This window comes from Terrapene carolina, unplaced genomic scaffold (assembly GCF_002925995.2).
Source record: "Terrapene carolina triunguis isolate 2854851 unplaced genomic scaffold, T_m_triunguis-2.0 Scaffold141, whole genome shotgun sequence".
In the NCBI taxonomy this organism is placed as follows: Eukaryota; Metazoa; Chordata; order Testudines; family Emydidae; genus Terrapene; species Terrapene triunguis.
In genome coordinates, this window is record NW_020664492.1 from 3,187,806 (window position 1) to 3,209,748 (window position 21,943).

Sequence of the window (21,943 nt, forward strand, 5' to 3'; positions counted from 1 at the left end):
TAGTGAATGCTAATGGGAAGGGGGTAGGTTTAGCAGATAAAATAAAAAAAGAACAAGTTAAAAATCACTTAGAAAAGTTAGATGCCTGCAAGTCACCAGGGCCTGATGAAATGCATCCTAGAATACTCAAGGAGCTAATAGAGGAGGTATCTGAGCCTCTAGCTATTATCTTTGGAAAATCATGGGAGACGGGAGAGATTCCAGAAGACTGGAAAAGGGCAAATATAGTGCCCATCTATAAAAAGGGAAATAAAAACAACCCAGGAAACTACAGACCAGTTAGTTTAACTTCTGTGCCAGGGAAGATAATGGAGCAAATAATTAAGGAAATCATCTGCAAACACTTGGAAGGTGGTAAGGTGATAGGGAACAGCCAGCATGGATTTGTAAAGAACAAATCGTGTCAAACCAATCTGATAGGTTTCTTTGATAGGATAACGAGTCTTGTGGATAAGGGAGAAGCTGTGGATGTGATGTACCTAGACTTTAGTAAGGCTTTTGATACGGTCTCGCATGATATTCTTATCGATAAACTAGGCAAATACAATTTAGATGGGGCTACTATAAAGTGGTTGCATAACTGGCTGGATAACCGTACTCAGAGAGTTGTTATTAATGGTTCCCAATCCTGCTGGAAAGGCATAACAAGTGGGGTTCCGCAGGGGTCTGTTTTGGGACCGGCTCTGTTCAATATCTTCATTAACGACTTAGATATTGGCATAGAAAGTACGCTTATTAAGTTTGCGGATGATACCAAACTGAGAGGGATTGCAACTGCTTTGGAGGACAGGGTCATAATTCAAAATGATCTGGACAAATTGGAGAAATGGTCTGAGGTAAACAGGATGAAGTTTAACAAAGACAAATGCAAAGTGCTCCACTTAGGAAGAAAAAATCAGTTGCACACATACAGAATGGGAAGAGACTGTCTAGGAAGGAGTAGAAAGGGATCTAGGGGTTATAGTGGACCACAAGCTAAATATGAGTCAACAGTGTGATGCTGTTGCAAAAAAAGCAAACATGATTCTGGGATGTATTAACAGGTGTGTTGTGAGCAAGACACGAGAAGTCATTCTTCCGCTCTACTCTGCTCTGGTTAGGCCTCAGCTGGAGTATTGTGTCCAGTTCTGGGCACCGCATTTCAAGAAAGATGTGGAGAAATTGGAGAGGGTCCAGAGAAGAGCAATAAGAATGATTAAAGGTCTTGAGAACATGACCTAGGAAGGAAGGCTGAAAGAATTGGGTTTGTTTAGTTTGGAAAAGAGAAGACTGAGAGGGGACATGATAGCAGTTTTCAGGTATCTAAAAGGGTGTCATAAGGAGGGGGGAGAAAACTTGTTCACCTTAGCCTCTAAGGATAGAACAAGAAGCAATGGGCTTAAACTGCAGCAAGGGAGGTCTAGGTTGGACATTAGGAAAAAGTTCCTAACTGTCAGGGTGGTTAAACACTGGAATAAATTGCCTAGGGAGGTTGTGGAATCTCCATCTCTGGAGATATTTAAGAGTAGGTTAGATAAATGTCTATCAGGGATGGTCTAGACAGTATTTGGTCCTGCCATGCGGGCAGGGGACTGGACTCGATGACCTCTCGAGATCCCTTCCAGTCCTAGAATCTATGAATCTATTAGTAATGTTACTAGCACATTTTCTCTCTTATTTGCTGCCTTGCATTTATTTAATATCTGCAGAAGTAACTTACCTAGAAAATTCCAGCACATTAAGAATTTCAAAGGCTTCCTCTTTCCCCAGCTGCAGAAAAATACATTGTACAGAAAATTAAGATGATGTGAACGATGCATATATGTATAGAAGCATCTTGATTTTAAATGTGATGTGATGATAGCGCCCTCTACTGGTTAAAGAGGTATACTGTCCTATTTCAGTCTAACTGTGAAGTGGCAAATTCAGCCCTCATTTGCACTTGAACAACTCCAGTGACTTTCAGTTTCTCTATTACCTTACGAGCCTGCAGTCACTGATTTTAGTGGGGTTGCATCTATATAACAGAGGAAATTCTAGCTCCCAATCTTTGCAAGCACATAAGTATGCTTTAAAAAAGACTAAACATTTAAACCTGCTAAGTAAAGGCCATTGACATAAGGAAAGGGTTCAAATATGGTCATAGACATAATAGATAAACAGTGCACCACCTGAATAAAAATCTTCCAGCAGAAGCAGAGACATTACTGTGATAACAAATCTGAACAGGCCTAATAAGCAGGATTCCCCCAAAAGTGTGGGCATTTATTTCATGTGTCAGACTGCAACGTACGGGACCAATATGCAAAAGAGACTAAGATTTTCTGTTGAAAATTGCCGCATTTAGGAGCAAACCCTGGTATTACCAACAACCCTCCCCTGCACAAGCACAACGTTTCAGAGATGCAGTGAAACCTGTTTGATTCTACTGCACTGGGAAGCAAGTGCTGAGGGATCCAATGAAGGGACTGGTGGGGTGACTGTGGGTGGGCTGAGGGAAGAGAAATGAAGGGTTTATGGATCTACAACCAATCCTGTAGCAGAGCAGAGGCCCAGGACCTGACTGTAGCCTCAGAGCTGCACTGGCAGCTGCAGAGCTTGGCCTAGGGAGGGAGGATTCCCTATCCATAGAAGTGGCATCACACAGCCCACATACAGTACTCAAGCTGTGTGCTGGAGGCAGGATTTGTCTTGTGGTGCTCAAATGGGCTTAGCTATTTTAGCGATAACACCAGGTGCGGAGTAGGTGGGAGGGCCCTGGGCAGGTCCAGACAACACTGCACATCCAGGACCTACAACACGCTTTTTAAACCAAGTAACAGTGTTTTGAAGTGAAGAATAGAGATTCAGCTCTAGCACATGCCAGGACTTAGAAGTTAAAGGGACAGTTACATATGTAATTACACTAAAGTATATATTCGTTCCAATCTATGTATTTTTTTTCTCTTTGGGGGAAATCTTCTCCCCATTGCCCATCTCAAATTAATGTGCTTCCCAGAGCATCCCATAGGGGCAGCTTCAATTTACTGCCTTGATTAGTATCTGTTGCTCTTTGCCTGTTCCACTGAGGAAGGACCCAGGGATTCACCTCTAGCCAGATCCTTGGCTCTGCCCATCCCACTCTGCCAAAACCTGTCTGCACACGGCCTCAGAGGGAGCCCTGTAGAGCTGCCCGTGGACCCATACAAAGGGGATGTATCCCATGCACATATCCTTGAAAGCTACTGTACACCACACATGCTCTACTTACCGCATCAATGATAACTGAATGTGGAGTTCTTCCTGTGAAGATATAGCCAAGCTTTTTTGCTCCTTTTACTAATGCCCCTTCATCTGTCAATACAAGAAGCGTTGCTTTATTGGGGACTAATCAGAAATATAATCAGATGACAATGGAAAAAAACTACTCCCATGAGCATTGCATTGGCAGGATACGGGCAACGGGCAGCCACTGAATCAGAGATGTCTAAAATCTGTTACCGAGAGGAGCTACATCAGCAGCAATTAAAAAGTTTCCATCATAACCCTTAGCTAAAGCATGCTTGCACTGGCATTCCTCCTACAAAACTGCATACAGGTTAACAGGGCTGCACACATGTACTTTATACTTGACATTCTGTATATAATGCATTGTATTTGTTGAAGCATTAACCTATCCTAAATGCTCAATTACTGAGGGACAAGTTATACTCATTGCTATATTTGCTTTCCATGACCAACTCTTAGTATAAACTTTCATGAGTGATGTACCCGAATATTTGGATGCTAATATCTAAACTGTATCATTAAATGTATTAACCTAAATTTGGGTTATTGCAGATTATGTACTATATGAATTTTATGACTTTGAAACCAAACTTTGTACTTTTGGATAATCTAAGCACTATACCCAGTAGGGATGTAAATAGCGGTTAAAAAAAGGAACCGTGTAACTGATTAAAATTGTATCGGTTACATGGTTAAATGCTTTATGCAGTGCTCTGCTGCCGGCCCCTGCACCCAGGGATCCTGGCCATGGACCGCGGCCGGGGATTCCGCCACCCGCGGCTGGGGACTTCACGGCCAGCTGCCAGCCCTGCGCCCAGGGTCCCTCCTGGCTGTTGCCCCCAGGGTGGCAGTGGAGTCCTGGGCTCCGGCCGGCAGTGGAGTTTAATCATTAACTGTTAACTGAAACCGATAAGACTGATGCTTATCAGTTAACCGGTTAAACATTTACATCCCTAACACCCAGATGTACAGACACTCCTTCTTTAACCTGTGTATTATATAATTGTAACATTTGCTTTAATACAAAATTTTAAATCTGTTACTATTGAAGAGCCATAGTTTGTCTGTTCGTGTTCTGTAAAGTTTTCTTTAAACTTGTCTGGAAAATTAGGACGATCAAAGCTACGTACGTCAGTATTTATACAACATGCATTTAATCCAACTTCTGCTGGAATGACTCAACAACTTCTTTCCACACAAAAATTCACCATATTCTATTGGAGACTGGGGAAAGTAATGAAGAGCTCAAATAATTCTTCAAGTTAGAACTCAGAGGCAATGCCTCAGGCAGTGGGATGTACCACATGCTTAGAGAAAGACAAGTGGCAAGGTCTGAATTCCCCTGTATCGGTGGGGTTTGCAATGTCCAATTCCATTGATCCTGGTATATCCATGAGGAAAGCCTTCCCACATCCTGAGAGCAGAGCTCACAGCTGAGCCTTCCTGTTGTTTGCTCTTCACCCCACTCCTGTACCCAACCCTCCCTGAAGAGAGGTAAGAGGCACAGAGAGGAATTCATGCTCCTTGGACCACATTAAGCACTGAACAATCTCCACATGGTAGGATAAAAAAAAATCAAGTTATATAAAAAAAAAAAACTGTCATTGAGGGGAGTTTGCCACAGAGCTACTCCCCCACCCCAATCTGCAGGGCATGTCTGTTCCTTCTGGTCTCCTTTGTTCCCCTCAACAGCACAGAATGGAGGGGAACATGGGCCCCAATAAATTCTGGACCCAATTCTTAATTGTCTCATGTCCTGTGTAGTTGTTTACACCTTCATAAAGTGGGTGCAGGATGCTGCCAAAGTAGAACAGTGGCAGTGTTTGCGTTCATTTCGCACAGGCATAAAGGATGACACAAAGGGCAAAGCAGTGGACAATCAGGTACTGCGAGCTCGTTGACGGGGCTAGTTTGTGATTGGTTGCTTCAAGGATACAAAAAGGGGATAAGGGAGTCAAAAATGGAGTCTCACCTTGCTAGTTGCCTCAAAGGGGTGGCAAAAGTCTTGGGTTGTGGGCCCACCCCACCCCTCTATATAATCCAGCAGAAGCAGCTGGTAGCAGCGGGGATCACCTCTGAAGGATGAAGCAGTGGCTGTGCTCTCTCTGTACAGTGGGGAGTGCCAGGAGATAGTGTACCCTCTGTGCACGCTGGTGTCTTGAAGGCACCATAAAGCCCATTATTAGTCATACAGAAAAGGAGATTTTGTTTGCTTTTAAATGTGGTTTTTAATTTAAGTGCATTTTTTTAAAAGCTCTTGGCTTCTCTCTCCCACTCCACAAAAGAAGGAGAAAATGACCAACCTGGTGAGGAGGCCTGGTAGATTATTGTATTTTCATCTCTCTCAGGAACAACAGTGTGACACACGGCCAGCAGAGTGAGGAACTCCTGTATGTGAGCAGCTGTGGGCTACAAAGAACATCACCAAGTTAGTCTGGTACTTTCATTACAAGGAGACTCAATGTATAAGACATAGGCACATTCTGGATTTTAAAACAGAACTTGGTCTGTTTAGATGTGCAACACCCACTTCTCTAACTCAGTGTATTGCCTCTTTCACCTCTCAGCCATGCTAGAATATTGGAGATATCAAGAGCCAGTGCTAATGAACTCTCATTCTGTGTGCAGCACTCGATCTACAGATAAATTACTTACACACACACACACACACACACACACAGTTGGAAAGCCAGAACCATTGTCCTTCCACTCAAAAAAACAAAAGGGGCTTGATTTTGTACAGCCCTGCACCTTGTGTAGTCATTTACATCTTTGCAAGGTAAAAGCAAAGGAATTAGTGTAAAATGCTACCATTGGACTGTGACTGGAAAAAATGAGATTTGGTAGCATTTATACCAGATTTACACAGGTGCAAATGACCACATAAGGAGCAATGTAGTATAGGATTAGGCCCAAGTGCTCTGCTAAAAAGACTTGTGGGGACAAACAGCTTAATTAGTTCTAAGAGAGCTCTTCAAATTTATGAGTGGGATTATATGACAGGGTTGCTTGTGATGGTTGGGGGCAGGGCTCGGCAGCCATGGGGCTCACTACTGAGGTCATGCAGAGCATTTTCTCTCTCTCTCTCTCGTGCCTGGTTGGCTAGTTCTTACTCACATGCTCAGGGTCTAATTTATTGCCATATGTGGGATTGTGAAGGAATTTCCCCCCAGTCAGACTGGCAGTGACTTCAGGGGGATTATGCTTTCCTCTTCAGTGTGTAAGTGCAGGTTACTTGCTGAGATCATCTGTGTATCTCTCTCAATCAATTTCCTGCCATTGCTGGGGCCTTGAGCATTGGTGCACCTTGGTCTCTCCTATTCTCTGCCTGTGGCACACAATTGTTTAGTCTCCTGTGGGCTGTAATACTTTGATCTAATTTCAGTTGTTGGGATTAGTGTGTGGATGCTGGTGGCCTATAATATACAGGAGGTCAGACTAGATGATCTCGTGGTCCCTTCTGGCCTTAGACTTTATGATTATGACTTGAGCTAAAGGTGACAGCAGTAGTAAGTTCCTTATCCTCTCTATGGGCTGGCCAGTAGAGGACAACAACACTCACTCATCTTGTAAACCTCAGCGTGAACTTTACACAGCCAAAAATGCACAATCAGCTACTATACTGTCCTGCTAGTATAACCCACACACCTTCTGGGTGTGGTGTTCAGTCCCATCTAGTAGCACCGAGACCACTTAGAGAGAGAGATTAATAAGTTTGCTCTACAGCCTTAGCTAACATCCAGCTGGCTTTTAGCTCATGCGGTAGAGGCTCATGCCCTAAGCTCCAGAGGTCCCCGGTTTGATCCTGACGACCGGCGTCTGTCGGTGTTACAGTAGCACTGTAGCTGGCCTTGTTGAATAAGAGATGGTCATATAAAAATGATCTGAGATTTTATTTAAAAAATGATTCCAAGATTTCCAGTACTCACTCATAGATTCAAAGTTTAAAAGGGACCATTGTGATCATCTAGCCTGACCTCCTGTATAGCACAGGCCACAGAACTTCCTCAAAATAATTCCTAAAACAGATCTTTAGAAAAACATCCAGTCTGGATTTACAAATTGTCAGTGATGGAGAATCCTCCATGACCCATGGTAAATTTTTCCAATGGTCAATTACCCTCACAGTAAAAAATTTACACCTTAGTTCCAGTCTGAATTTATCTAGCTTCAACTTCCCGCCATAGGATCGGGTGATATCTTCGCCACCAGACTGAAGAGCCCATTATCAAATATTTGTTCCACAGGTGGGTACTTATAGAGGGTAATCAAGTCACCCCTTAACCATCTCTTTGTTAAGCTAAACAGATTGAGCTCCTTGACTGTAATCACTATAAAGCATGTTTTCTAATCTGTAAATCATTCTCGTGGCTCTTCTCTGAACCCTCTCCAATTAATCAACATCCTTCTTGAATTCTGGGCACCAGAACTGGATACAGTATTCCAGCAGCAGTTGCTCCAGTGCCAAATACAGAGGTAAAATAACCTCTCTACTCCTACTTGAGATTCCCGTTTATGCATCCAAGGATCACATTAGTTCTTTTGGCCACAATGTCACACAATGAGCTCACGTTCAGCTGATTATCCATCATGACTCCCAAATCTTTTTCAGAGTCACTACTTCCCAGGATAGAGTCCTCCATCATGTAAGTATGGCCTACTTTCTTTGTTGCCAGATGTATACATTTACATTTAGCCATATTAAAATGCATATTATTTGCTTGTGCCCAGTTTACCAAGTGTTCCAGGTTGTTCTGAATCAGTGACCTATCCTCTTCCTTATTTACCACTCCCCCAATTTTTGTGTCTCTGCAAACTTTATCAGTCATAGTTTTATGTCTTCTGTCAGGTCATTGATAAAAATGTTAAATAGCATAGGGCCAAGAACCGATCCCTGTGGGACCCCACTGGATGACGATTCCCCATTTACAGTTACATGTTGAGGCCTACCAGTTAGCCAGTTTTCAATACATTTAATGTGTGCCATGTTAATTTTACATGATTCTAATTTTTTAATCAAAATATTGTGAGGTACAAAGTCAAACACCTTTCAGAAGTCTCAGTATATTATATCAATACTATTACCTTTATCAACCAAACCAGACTCTTTATTAACAGAGTCTCATATCAGCCACTCCATTATCTTGTTTGGAACTGATGTCAGGCTGACCGGCCTATATGTACTCGGGTCATCCTGTTGACCCTTTAAAAAACCTGGTACAATATTAGCTTTCTTCAAGTCTTCTGGAACGTCCACAGTGCTCCAAAACGTATTGAAAATTAACACTGACCGTCCAGTGAGCTCCTCAGACAGCTCTTTTAAAACTCTTGGTTATCTGGGTTTGCTGATTTTAAAATGTCTATCTTTATACCTTCTATTTAACATCGTCCCGAGACACTAGTGGAATGGAAAGAGCATTGTCACTCTGCATCATCTGTTTTTCCCCCAAATACAGAACATAAGTATTTATTGAATACTTCTGACTTTTTTGCATTATTATTGATATTTCTACCATTTCCAGCTAGTAATGGATCAATTCCATTGTTAGCATTCTTTTTGTTCCTAATACATTTTAACAACTCCTTCTTATTGTCCTTAACTCTGCTAGTCATAGAGTTCTACTTGTGTCCCTTGGCTTCCCTTATCAATTTTCTACAATTCTTAACTTTTGATTTATAGTCATTACTATCAACTTGCCCTTTCTTCCATTTGTTATATTTTTTCACTTCCCCTCTAATCTAGGTTGGTTTTTAACCAGCACAGCCTTCTTCCTCAATTGTAGGATTGTGGCTTTTTGGGCATCTAGTAAGGTGTTCTTAAAACAATTCTCAATTATTCACCTTTTTTTATTAAATTCTTCCTGCCCAGCTGATTTGGCTCATAATTGTTTTCAGCTTTGTGAAATTGGTCCTATTAATTGCCGTATGTGTGTGTGCGCGTGTGTATATATATACAGAAAGAGAGAGAGAGAGAGAGAGATCTGGACTTTATTCTGCTTACACATTATAAATGTGATCAAGTCATGATCACTTGTACCTAAGCTACCATTAACTTTTAGTTCTGTGATCAGTTCCTCTTTATCTGTCAGATTCTGTGAGCAGGTCCTGCCTCATACCAGCCCTCTAATACAAGGGCTTATGTCTCAGGCTCTCTTCCTACTACAAGTGACAGAGCCAAAATTAAAACTCTGGAATTCCTGTCTCCTAGTCCTGTAATTCAACTACTATAATTTCCCTTCACCTTGCCCCTTTTTTACCATTAAAAAAATAAGTTTTGTGCAGCTTCAGAGGTAAGGTTAAAAACAATTCTGCTTCGAACTGCAGTTCTACAGTAAGGACAACCTATATAATAAAATTCTAGGACTGTCACTCTTTGAAGCCTAGAATGTCTGTTGAGTCAGCGTGAAGCAATAGAAACAGCTACAAACATTGTTGAGGGCTCTTTTTGTTTAGAATATCACCAGGTTGAATAATCCCAGAATTCACTGAGAACAATTTTTAAGTTCTCAGCCATTTTGACTTTACAAATTACAAATCATGCAACAGCAAGACACGTATTTATGCCAAGCCTAGAGTCCTAGGTAGCATAGATAACTCACTCAATTACCATCCCTACTCTACAGCTAATTTGCATGCAATGATTTCATTGGTTGTATGAGGGAGACTGCAAAGATGGTGGCATACTTGGCCCAGCTGCCACAGTTCTTCAAAACCACCCACACAGCACCAAACCAGTACACGCAATAACCCCAAATACACAGAGCCCCTGACGGCAGCATGCATCACTCATTCCCCACCCGCACAATTCAACACAATCTCCCAGCACAACACAGTCGACACACAAATCAACACAACCATCCACTCAACAATACAACCAGCAGACATAATAACCCCAAACTTCTCTGAAGCCTAGAATGCCTTGAGTCAGTGTGAAGTGATGGAAACAACTACAAGCATGGTTGAGAGCTCTTTTTGTTTAGAATCTGAGCAAATTCAATCCTCCGTGGGATTCACTGTCTGTTACTGCCCAACTTTTAAGTTCTCAGCCATTTTCAGATTTTATTTTAAAAGCCACACATGATTTTACTAATTATACCCATGCAAAAGCAAGGGCTCGCAGCTACTAGTAATGTGTAACAGCCCACATTACACTTCAACTGTAAAATCCACTGCCATTGGCAGGGTTTCTGATTAACTCTTTTTTCACAATACTAAGGCCACAACATCTTGCAACAGCTACTGCATGACATTTCAATTAAAAACTAAGTAAGCTCAAAAATTGTTGGGAAGCAGATGTCTTAAGATGTCTTTGAAAAAGAAAACAATACACCTAGTAAATATATGGTTAGTTTACTTTGTATATTTGTTTTATACTGTGAATATTTTAATAGTTAAGAATGGAATTTGGCTCCCATCATTAGACCCCTATGGGATTGCATGGGTACATCTTAGAGCAGAATTTGGATCCATCCTGAGCAAATACCGGTAATCATCTAATTTATTATTACACCGGAGAGCAGAGACTACATTCAAGGATATGAACAGATGGTGTATCATCAAAAAGAAATGTGAGAAATGGAAATTTTATTGTCCAGGAGGTTACATGCAGTTGCTGTGTTATTTCTAATGAAAGCGGTGAAACTTATACCCCCATCTCCACAAAATATGCAGCCTGCTGGATTCTCATTTCAGCATCTGTTGCTGCAAGCCTTTGATGTCCACATAACAAATATATTACCTAGCCTATTATGCACTTTCACAATTTCTTTCCATCTGAACCTGCCTTCCCCCGCATCATAAGTTTTAAGTGCTACCTCCTCCTCTATTTGGCTTGTATGAAGCCAATTTAATTTGTTGCTGTCTTTATGTTTTCACAGTTTACAATGGATTACATGGCAACCTCCCAATTCTATAGCAACAGATCACCAAACAGTGAGGCCTATCGCTTCAGCTCTTTCGCACAGCTGCCATTTGTTTTCTTGCTATATTGTTCCAGCACTGACACAATATTTATTGTGTCAATGAAGACTGAGACAGAATCAAAATACTACCTCAGAATTAAGTGCAAAGATCCTCATGTTCATTAACAACTTCTGTGGTTATAATTCTGATTCTCCGTTTGAAGTGTACCCCCTGCCCACACAGACTATCAGATTCTGCATTATTAGTTATGGTTTTCATTTAATAGAGGAGAACCCAACCATTCTGTCGCTGAAATTCTAACAGACCCTTGAAATTCCTTGTTTAGCCCTTGGGCCATGCCCCAGCACAGATGCCACCACTGCTTTAACTCTTGATTCCCCCCCTCCCCCGCCCCCGCCTTCTTTTAGTCCCATTTTTCTTTTTTATATATCTGGACATTTTTCTACTTTTTTATTTTGCCCTTTATCTTGTTTTGCTCCCCATCTGCCCACTAGTAGCTCCCACTCTTACCAGCACCATTGCTTCCAACCTTCTTTCTCCCAGGCACCAGTTATTCCCATCCAATCATGTTAACCCTAATTTTAATGTTTGTGCTTAGAAGTAGAAATCTATTTCTTTTCAAGTTTCACCCTAAAAAGAGACCCCCTATGATATATGTAATCCTTACCAAAGCACTCCCTGGCCCAGATCCTCAACCCATATACATTGCATCCAATGCACACATGCAAGTCCGGATTTTAAAACACATGTAGGAACATGCTCACAAAAATCCAAATTTGCAAGTATGGTGATGCCTTCATTGGGTTATGTGTGGGGAACTGAACCCAGGACCACCTGATCTAAAAGCATGACCCTTTACTGCTTGAGATAAAGGTCAGGGTCTGTTAAATTAGGAGGCAGCGGCAGACTTACAAAACCTCATTATGTTGTCTGGCCACTAGAGGGGGAACAAAGACTCAGGCTTTGTTAATACTGGGTCCTCTCTGCCAGCAGAGCGGATGCTGAGTACACAATTTAATTGTCGTGGATTTGGAAATCTGCACCTGTATGCCACAGCGGGTAGAGCACCATTATTTCTATCCCCAAGAATCTCCAGACAGATACAATGATAAAAAATGTAACAGAAAAAAGACTTTAAAATGCATCTCTAACTTAGTAGTGACATTTAATGTTAGATCAACTCCACGGTTCATAACATTTCCAGAAAGGAAGTAGATTGACTTATTTTTCAGTCAGTTTGTTCATAAAGACTTACAAAACATTTTGCAGGGTCACATGATATGTATTTACTACCCACAAGATAACAGTTCTACCACCAGCAAAGCTAGCAAAATAATTACCCATTTTAGTCCCATGTGGGCTTGGGTCTCACCATTGCTAAATGCCTTTAAATCAGTGGTTTTCAACCTTTTTTCATTTGCAAACCTCTACAAAATTTCAAATGGAGGTGCGGACCCCTTTGGAAATCTTAAACAGTCTGCAGACTTCCAGGGGTCCATGGACCAGAGGTTGAAAACTACTATTCTAAATGCAATATGACAAGAACAAGTATTACTTCTCATGTCTACCACACCTGTTTGAGGCTCAGTCCTGTAAAATGCTGGGCACCCCTGAAACATGAAGTCACTAGGAGTTGAAGGTATTCAGTACCCTTCAAGCACAGACATAGAAAGAATTCATATCTGACCTCTCTCAACATCCAAACAAAACTCATTTTCCTCTAACTGTCATGGTCTGAAGGTCCCACAAACATGGGAGAAGATGGTTTGTTTGTTTAACAAATTGCCAGCCGTTACCGAATATCTGGTTTTTTTTAAAATTGCACATATCAATGAGAAGGAAGTGGAGCAGGGGTGCGGACAACCAGCTTTTTTGAAAATTATTCTTTTTCCTCCCAAACCATGGCAATTTCTTATTGTTTGTGTGCTGATGAGTGGGTGAAGTTTGGGCTGAAGCAGTTATTTCCTGAAAAGTGTCACAGTCCCCTGAAGTCTCCTACAGACTCTTAAAAACTGCAGTATATCCGCACCTGTGTGTTTTATTGAGATGAAAGTCTAGAAGTGTAGAAAATGACGCAGTATTTTTTTATGCCTGTGATAAAACAGAACAGAGTCAGGGCATGGGGGCTAGTTCTCAGCTCAGCGTTGTGGGTATTTACTGTGCATGTGTGACAGACCCCAGTCATGGGCGGGTGGGATGGGACCTCTGGAGCTTAGTGCATGAGCCTCTACCGCATGAGCTAAAAGCCAACTGGCTGTTAGCTGAGGCTGTAGAGCAGACTCATTTTATCTCTGTCTCTCGCTAAGTGGTCTCAGTGCCATTAGGTGAGACAGAACAGCACACCCAGAAGATTTGTGGGTTACACATACACAACTTTGAAGTTCCATCAATTGATTTTACCCAGTTTATAAACAGTTTAACATACTCAGCAAACATTATTTTAAGTCCTTGAAAAGTCAGCTACTTCCATTCTAATAAGAATTTAGGGCTTTTTCCTAAGGATACAGCCTGTATAATCTCCTTGATGCTGTGGCAAAAAACATCCAATGGAAGCAGCTGTGAAAGGCAAATATGAGCATTCTTTCTTCCCCCAAAACCTAATGAAGAGGTCATGCGAATCCTTTCATATATGTCAAGTGACAGTGAATTTTTTCTCCCAGAAAACTTTCTACAGAATAATCTTTCTACAGAATAATCAATCTACTTGATTGACAGTCAAAATTGGATTTGTCCATCAGTCAATATTCAGAGTTAGCATTGGACCAAAAGAGCTAAGAAATTTAAAGAAGATGCACATGGACAGCAATGTCCCCAGATGATGGAGAACATTCTCCTGGGATATAAGATAGACTTGCAACCTTGGGCTGGGAAGTCTGTGTGAAATCAAGGGCTATGCTAATGAGTGAGCACATGTGTATATAGTGTTTGTGAAAAGCAATCACAGATTGCTGTAGAGACCAAGGTCCACAAGTTATGCACAAAACACATACAGCACAGGCAGACAATACAAGCTTCCCCATAATGCTCCATCAGTGTTGCTCAATCCTTAGTTTAAGGGACCACTTCTAAGGTTGAGAGAGTAATTCAGTCTCCCCAATCCATTTGAATTGGCCTTTCCTCAAGGACTACTAATGAAGGCACTAATTAGTGTAAATTGTGGCATCCACCGAACGATACATTTCTCATAGACCATTGAGCTGCCATCAGATGTTAACTTACACTCATTCCAGACTGACACCGTGTCTACACTACAAAATTAAGTTGATCTAACTTATATCAGCGTACAGCTGCTGCAGTAATTACATCACCTGTGCGTGTCTACACATTGCTCCCTGTGTCAGCAGTGTGTGTCCTCACCAGGAGCACTTGTATTGACTGTACTGTCACTGTGAGGCCCTGTGGAACAGCAGGGGCGGGGCCATGGGGAAGAGCCAGGGAGCCCCCCTGCGGCAGCTCCCCACCTCCCCTCCTCCCGGGGAGCCCCCCGCGGCAGCTCCCTGCTCCGCCCTGCGGCGCCCCTGTGGCAGCTCCCCGCCCCCACTCCGCCCAGGCAGGCCCCCCTGCGGCAGCTCCCCGCCCCAGCTCACCTCCGCTCCGCCTTCTCCCCTGAGCATGCCGGTGCCGCTCCACTTCTCCCGCCTCTCAGGCTTGTAGCGCCAATCAGCTGTTTGGCGCGGCAAGCCTGGGAGGGGAGGAGAATTAGAGCAGGGGCGGCGTGCTCAGGGGAGAAGGCAGAGCGGAGGTGAGCTGGGGCGGGGAGCGGTTCCCCTGCACCCCCCCCCCATTACTTGCTGCGGGCAGCCCTCCCTGTGCTCCTCTGCCCCAGCTCACCTACACTCCAGTCTACTGCCTCCCCTGAGCGTGCTTTTTGGCGCCTCCAACCACTTGGCGCCCTAGGCGGCCGCCTAGTTCACCTAGTGGTTCCACCGGCCCTGGATACAGTGTGAGAAAGGGCACTAAACTGTGGGCTTCTATGGTAACAACACTTCTGGGTTTTGACCAGTAGGTGGAGGTATTCACATACTTTTGCTTGATCAGAAAAACTGAATGCCCTTTGTGGGATCTGAAACTTAAAATTTGTATAGTCATCTTCTGCGGACCCCTTAGACATAGTCTGCAAACCCCTAGGGAACAAGAGACCACAGGTTGAAAACCACTGATCTAATGAATACAAATCAGAAGAATGTAAAGATACCTAAACTGGGCTGTGGTGATGTGCATGGGACAGGAGCTTTTCTTGATGCAGTTTACTGCAATGCAGGGTCAAGTAAAAGAATAAAATATATTCTGCTGGCTGGACTACCTCTCTGATGAATAGATGGAAACTGAAATCCACAAACATCTGCAGACTCCATGACAGTACATTATGCCATTGATCATTATTAATTCATTAAACCTTCAGGCATTCATATTATGTTGTAATTATAGTTCTGAAGTATTAGAAGGTGTAAACAGAAGAGAAAGTCATGCGGTTGTGCACGTCTCCTTAAAGCTTCTTTTAATAAAAAGATTCCTCACCAAATAATACTTTAAATACTGTACTTTAAATATTGTATAATTACTAATACTAATCTGACCATTTTTATTTTTTTAAGCTTGGCACCCATTAGTTTACAAAACCAAAACCTAGTTAGAGTGGTAGCAGTCTCTGAGATACTAAGAGATAGGCAAGGGCCAACATTTTCAAAAATGAATTTGGGTAACTCAATGTTTAGATTTCAGAAAGTGCTGAGTTCCCACCTGAGGAAAAAAGGCCCTTTCAAGACACCTCCAGTTGGGCACCCAAACCTGGGCCACCTAAAATCACTAGCCACTTTTAAAAGAAGTCTTAGCCTAAGTTCATTTTGTTATTAAACTTCCTCTCACGCAGGTCCATATAAGTTAATTCCAGAGTCTGCCTTTGGGATAGTGCAGTATTGTAGTGAGACCTGCAGAAAGCACCATGCTGCCAGTATCAAGGACCAATATTACAAGAATCAATACTTCTTTCAATGGAAGTAAATTGTTTCCGATAGCACAGTATCTATGGAACATCTCTGAAAAATCTAGTATTACTGAACCTATAAAATCTCTCTCAGTGGTTAGGATTCTTACCATCCCATATTATAAAACTACATCTGTTAACAGAAACTAGCTGGTACCCATATAAAAGTCACCGTTTGGTCAGAGTTCAACATCAGAGGTAGCACTCCCTCCTCTTTTTTACTCTTCCCCTTTAGTTCTCCATTTCTTCTCCCTTCTCATCTCTACTCAACTACTTTTCTCCCCCACCTTCCTTTCTTTAAGTGCTTCTATCCTGGGTAGAATGCACCAGTAGTAGGTGACATGATCATACACACTTGAGCAAATCTGCCAGTGACCTTCCATCCCAGGGAGAGCAGACAGAAAGACCTAGCATATTTTTGAGACGTAAGTTAAGTAATATTTGAGAACTAGACTTACATGGTCACTTTCAATATTCTGCAACAGCCGTGGGTCATCAAATTCGCATGATTCACTGGTAGAAGGAGGTAACTGGCTGTGGAGCAAGAAAAGGGATTATTACATTTAACACTACAATGGCAACATTTTCTTTTCCATTATTAATATAGACCTCATCAGGAAATATTAAAGGGACAGCATCAACTAAAAAAAGAAAATCACATTACTGTCTAAAAACATATTATCTACTATTATTACAAGTAGCACCTAATATTATTGTAAGTGAAAGGGAGAAGCAGGGAGAAATACTTGTCTTTATTTTCAGTTTATTTTGTTCATTTTACAGCAATTTGCCTATCAGCATTTTCACTCTTTCTCCTGTATAGTCAGTGCTCCCTGTTTGTGGGTCTTTCACTCATCAACAGAAGAAAGAAAAATGTTTTAAAAAACAGGGAAAATGTGGCTGTAAAACCTCAGAAATTGGCAGGAGCCACAGGGCAGGTGTAGTATCAAATGTTACTTTTAAATATGTTTGAGATTACTAGATTTTGTTTGAAATGGACTAGATTTAAAGTTGACTGTGTTCCTTTGAATTAGGTTGCTCTGTTTAATTTAAAAGTTTTGATTTTAACCATCTCAAAATTTATCATTTCTCTCTCTCAATCTCTACTCCTCTCCATCTATCTTTACTACAAACAGTCTCTTTTGGGATCTTTCATATCAATAAAACCTGCCTGAAGGTTGTCCTGTAGGCTCATGCTTATGCAGTTGAATGATGCTAACATAGTATAGCACTGCCCAGCACACTTTCAGTAAAGAATCCTCCATGGTGCTGTAAAGCAGAGGCTGGGAAGCACTGTGTTGATTCAAGAAGCAGCATTCCCTCCTCTCCTGTAGGTGACACTGTGTCGTGTGTACTACGGTAGCAGCAAGAGAGGGCACATCAGAGAGATGGAAGGGAGCAATTGCAAGGGGGAGTGGAGAAAAGTGCAAAAAGGTGGTGTAGGGGAAAAAACTTGTGGAGAAAGGGGGAAAAAAGAGGAAAAGATGCAAGAGGAAGGTAAGAAGGAAGAGCAGAGGAAAAGGAGACCATGGGGGACGGGGAAAGAAACAACAAGGAAAGAAATAGGATGTGGGCAAAGAGAAGAGAAAGATGGTGGAATATTGATGGCAAAGAAATGAACAGAGGAGGAAATGGAAGAAAAAACAGAAGAAGGAGAGGCAGAGACAGAAAATCCACCCCACCAAAAATAGCACCTCATGTCAGTTAGACAGGAAGGGCTTCTTCCTTCCTTAGAGGCCACTTCAGGACCTGGGAAGAGGCAGGATCAATAGGGAAACCCAACTCACTTGGCCAAAGGTAAGAAAAATTAAAATCAAAATGAAACAAAAACACCGGTAAGGAAAGAGGGAAGAAGCTCAACATTTTGGGCAGAAAGGGAATTGCATCCCGTTTTCAACTGTTTCCTCGGACAGAAACTCCAATGTACACCTTCCTCATTGCTAACCTACATTTGTCATAAACAGCCAGTTCACACCCTTCCTCTGGCATCTCTTCTTTCCTGCATCATTTCAATCTGAATCAGTTACAGTGGCAGTGACAGTTCTTGCCTAAAGCTCCCTGCCAGGGTTTCACCATGAGATCACTCTGGTGGCCTACACAGACTTCTGCTTCCTATTTTTTTTATTTTTCTATTAAAAAAACCTCTATTTTAAACAAAAGACGTCCTCATGTCATCTGCCTAGATATTTCCATTCAGACAGTTCTTGATCAGATTGCAAGTTAACGTAAGAACATAACAATGGCCATACTTGGTCAGACCAAAGGCCCATCTAGCCCAGTATCCTTCCGACAGTGGCCAATGCCAGGTGCCCCAGAAGGGATTGAACAGAACAGGTAATCAACACGTGATCCATCCTCTGTCGCACATTCCCAGCCTCTGGCGAACAGAGGCTAGGGACACTATCCCTGCCCATACTGGCTAATAGCCATTGGTGGACCTATCCTCCATGAACTTATCTCGTTTTTTTAACCCTGTTATAGACTTGGCCTTCACAACATCCTCTGACAAAGAGTTCCACAGGTTGACTATGCGTTGTGTGAAGAAATACTTCCTTTTGTTTGTTTTAAACCTACTGCCTATTAATTTCATTTGGTGACTCCTAGTTTTTGTGTTATGAGAAGGAGTAAATAACACTTCCTTATTTACTTTCTCCACACCAGTCATGATTTTATAGACCTCTATCATATCCCCCCTTAGTCATCTCTTTTCCAAGCTGAAAAGTCCCATTCTTTTTAATCTCTTCTCATACGGCAGCTATTCCATACCCCTAATCATTTTTGTCACGCCTTGGGCTTTTCCATTCTGACTCTAAACTTTGGACAAACAATAATCTTTCATTTATATGTGTTAGATATGTGCTAGCTGTCTTCCTTTGTATAGTCCCAAACTAGTTCCAGTCAATGATTATTACCTAAAGTCTTCTGATGAACGTTCTCTTTCCAACTCCGGAAAGTGACTAAAAGAAGGAAAAAATGTATAGTTATTGGCTAGTTTGATAAAAGAAAGGGAGTACATGACAACATAGAGCTAAGTGGTTAAAAAAAATCAGGTTTGAAACACCAATACCCTGGAAACATGTTCATCAACTTGTAGCAGAGATTTAACCTTCCTCCTTCCAAACATTTCAATTAAATACCATGTAACGTACCCTGAAAGGCTATTTTGGATGGGACCTTAAATACTGAAGACACTTCCTGCTTTCCATCGACATTAAAGGATAGATTTTTAAGGAATCAAAATGCTAGGGACATGTCCCAAAATACACTAGTAACGGTAGATCTAATTTGTACAAGCAATTACCATGACAACATGTACAAATGGCCAGATAAGCAACTGATTTCAAATGGGGCAATTCATATACCTTCACAAGAGCTTTACAAACTGGCAGACCACATAAAGTATAACCAGTTTTTTAGGAGAGGCAAAATAGAAGAAATTAAAGACATAATATACTTTATGTTATAAAAACATGGCCAAAGAAGATTCCATACTGGGGATTATGCACCCCTGCACAGGTTCCCAGGAGCTAGAAACCAAATTGATTCTTTGTATTAAAAATAAACAAATCCAACGATTTAAAGCAGACAGCATAAAAATGAGAAGTAGTTGCCCTTTCTGGGGGAATGTTACCAGACAAAAGAATGAAGAATTGGTCACCAAATATGAACTATGGGCTAAATCCTAATTCAGCTGAAGTCAATGATTTTAGTTGGATAAGGTCTTGACCCAACATTTGGTTCCCTAAGGAAAACCCTATGATGAAAGGCCTGAAACTCATTTAGCACCACTTGTTTCATTCTAACCAGTTAGGTAAGAGGAAGAGGAGAACACCTTATTCAAACAAACCTTTCCACCATCACATTTAAATTATTTCAACCTCTGCATTCCATAATTCACGCTGCAGGAGAAACTAACAATTTATTTTATGGGCACAAAAATGAATTTCTATTAATACAACCAAACAGTTAAATTTAATTTTGTTACAGAACAGAATACCAATTTGCAGAATTAATAAAATTAATTATTAAGCTATGGAGTTTATAGAAATAGTACCTACCCGTATGTCACTCCAGCAATACTACATTTCTTGAAGTTCATAATATTGCATGTTAGAGTGCCTGTTTTATCAGAAAACAGGTATTTTACCTAGAATACAAATGAAACAATTGTAGCAAGTTCACAAGATTAACTTGCATAGAAGCACAGTCCAAACAAAAGGAAAATATACATTAAATCAGAAAAAAAACCCACAAGAAAGTATGCATGTTTAGGAAATACAGCAGTACAGGCCAATGCAAACTTGTTGCAGTTTGTCAGAGATGATTTGTTCTATCTTACAAAAGCTACAGGCAAATTCCCAGGAAAAAAAATTAAAATAAGAGTTAATATTGGTAATATAGTTCCTCTAAAAACAAGTAAGGACCAGATCCTGAGTGGGTATAAATTGTCAGAGCTTCACTATAATCAGTGGAGCTATGCTGATTTACATCAGCTGAAGATATAGCGCTAGAAGTTTAAATGAACAAAATGCTAACAAAAAGTGTCTATAAATTCTCAGTTAAGAATCCAACACCAATTTTAATTCAAAAAAATTCTGCATGAGGTCCTGTGAACTGCAGATCCATCCATCACTTACAGGCTGGAGACCAGTACGTCCTCACATTCCTGGTTTGAATCAGAGATCACAATGTCCCATTGCTCATTTTCCACATATCTGACAGATATTCACCCAAGTCTTTTTTGTCACTTGGCTATGAAAGGCTCCACTGACACCCATCCACACCTTCAATACCACCTGGAGATCCCACTGTACTCCACCAGCCCTCCAGATGTGTGTTAACATCCCTAACTTCCAGACACAAGCCAGGCATTCACCTCTACACCTTTATAATAAGGGTATTAATTCCCCTGTACCCAGGGGCGGCTCTAGCTTTTTTGCTGCCCCAAGCAAGGCAGGCAGGCTGCCTTCGGCAGCTTGCCTGCGGGAGGTCCCCGTTCCCGCGGATTCGGCGTACCCGCTTGGAGCGCTGGTGCCTGGAGATGCCGCTGCCTGTACCAGATATAACCTGAAAGGGTCATACCTTCATACAACAAAAGTCTTATGCTGTTGTGACTCACACATTCAACAGGGCAAACTTAAGTTTCTTTCACAGGACCTTGGCCCTGGATCCTTAACACAATTTCCAGATTTTTGAACACTTCCTTATTTTGTTATTTTAATTTTCCTATGAATCTTGTTTTAAGAAAGATCTATTCTCAGCCTTAACTCTATTTTAGCAATGCTTTTGTACCAGGATTTCCTTTAGGTTTATTTAAAAGTAATGTACCAATCCTTTTATACTTATCTTCATGAAGCCTCAAAAGGGGCCTCTAGAACAGACCTGGGCTAATAATGAAAATATATTCATTGTATTAATAACATTTCATATAATTTACATTTCTTGACTATTCAAGAATTATCATGAAATACATTAAAATTATTCCATGGATATTACCTGATCAGCCCTAGTTATATGCTCACCAATTACAACTTGTACCTTATGTAACCCTCTTTGGCTTTGAACAACTTAACTGGTAAAGTAAACATTAGAAAGTAGAGCCAGTCCATTGCACAAGTTTTTATGGAGTCCTAGTACAGAAGTCACATTTGTAGATAAGTCAAACTGTTGATTTAAACAAATTATAAAAATGTCCCTAAGAAGAAAAAGCATTCATAGAAATGGAGGGCTGGAAGAGACCACAACAAGTCAGCTAGTCCATCCTCCCACACTGAGGCAGGATTAAGTAAC

The 21,943-nt window shown here is 41.4% G+C and overlaps 1 protein-coding gene across 1 annotated transcript in view; it reads right to left on the reverse strand.

The window, feature by feature from the left end:
- LOC113406801 (phospholipid-transporting ATPase IB) overlaps positions 1–21,943 on the reverse strand; it is a 408,364-nt gene that overhangs the window by 323,200 nt on the left and 63,221 nt on the right. Inside the window, exons 13-18 of the mRNA XM_029911979.1 lie at positions 20,212–20,300; positions 19,066–19,110; positions 16,612–16,687; positions 5,550–5,655; positions 3,230–3,312; positions 1,700–1,749 (exon numbers count right to left, since the gene is read on the reverse strand). Coding sequence (XP_029767839.1) covers positions 1,700–1,749; positions 3,230–3,312; positions 5,550–5,655; positions 16,612–16,687; positions 19,066–19,110; positions 20,212–20,300 — 449 coding nt within the window. The remainder of the gene's footprint in view (positions 1–1,699; positions 1,750–3,229; positions 3,313–5,549; positions 5,656–16,611; positions 16,688–19,065; positions 19,111–20,211; positions 20,301–21,943) is intronic.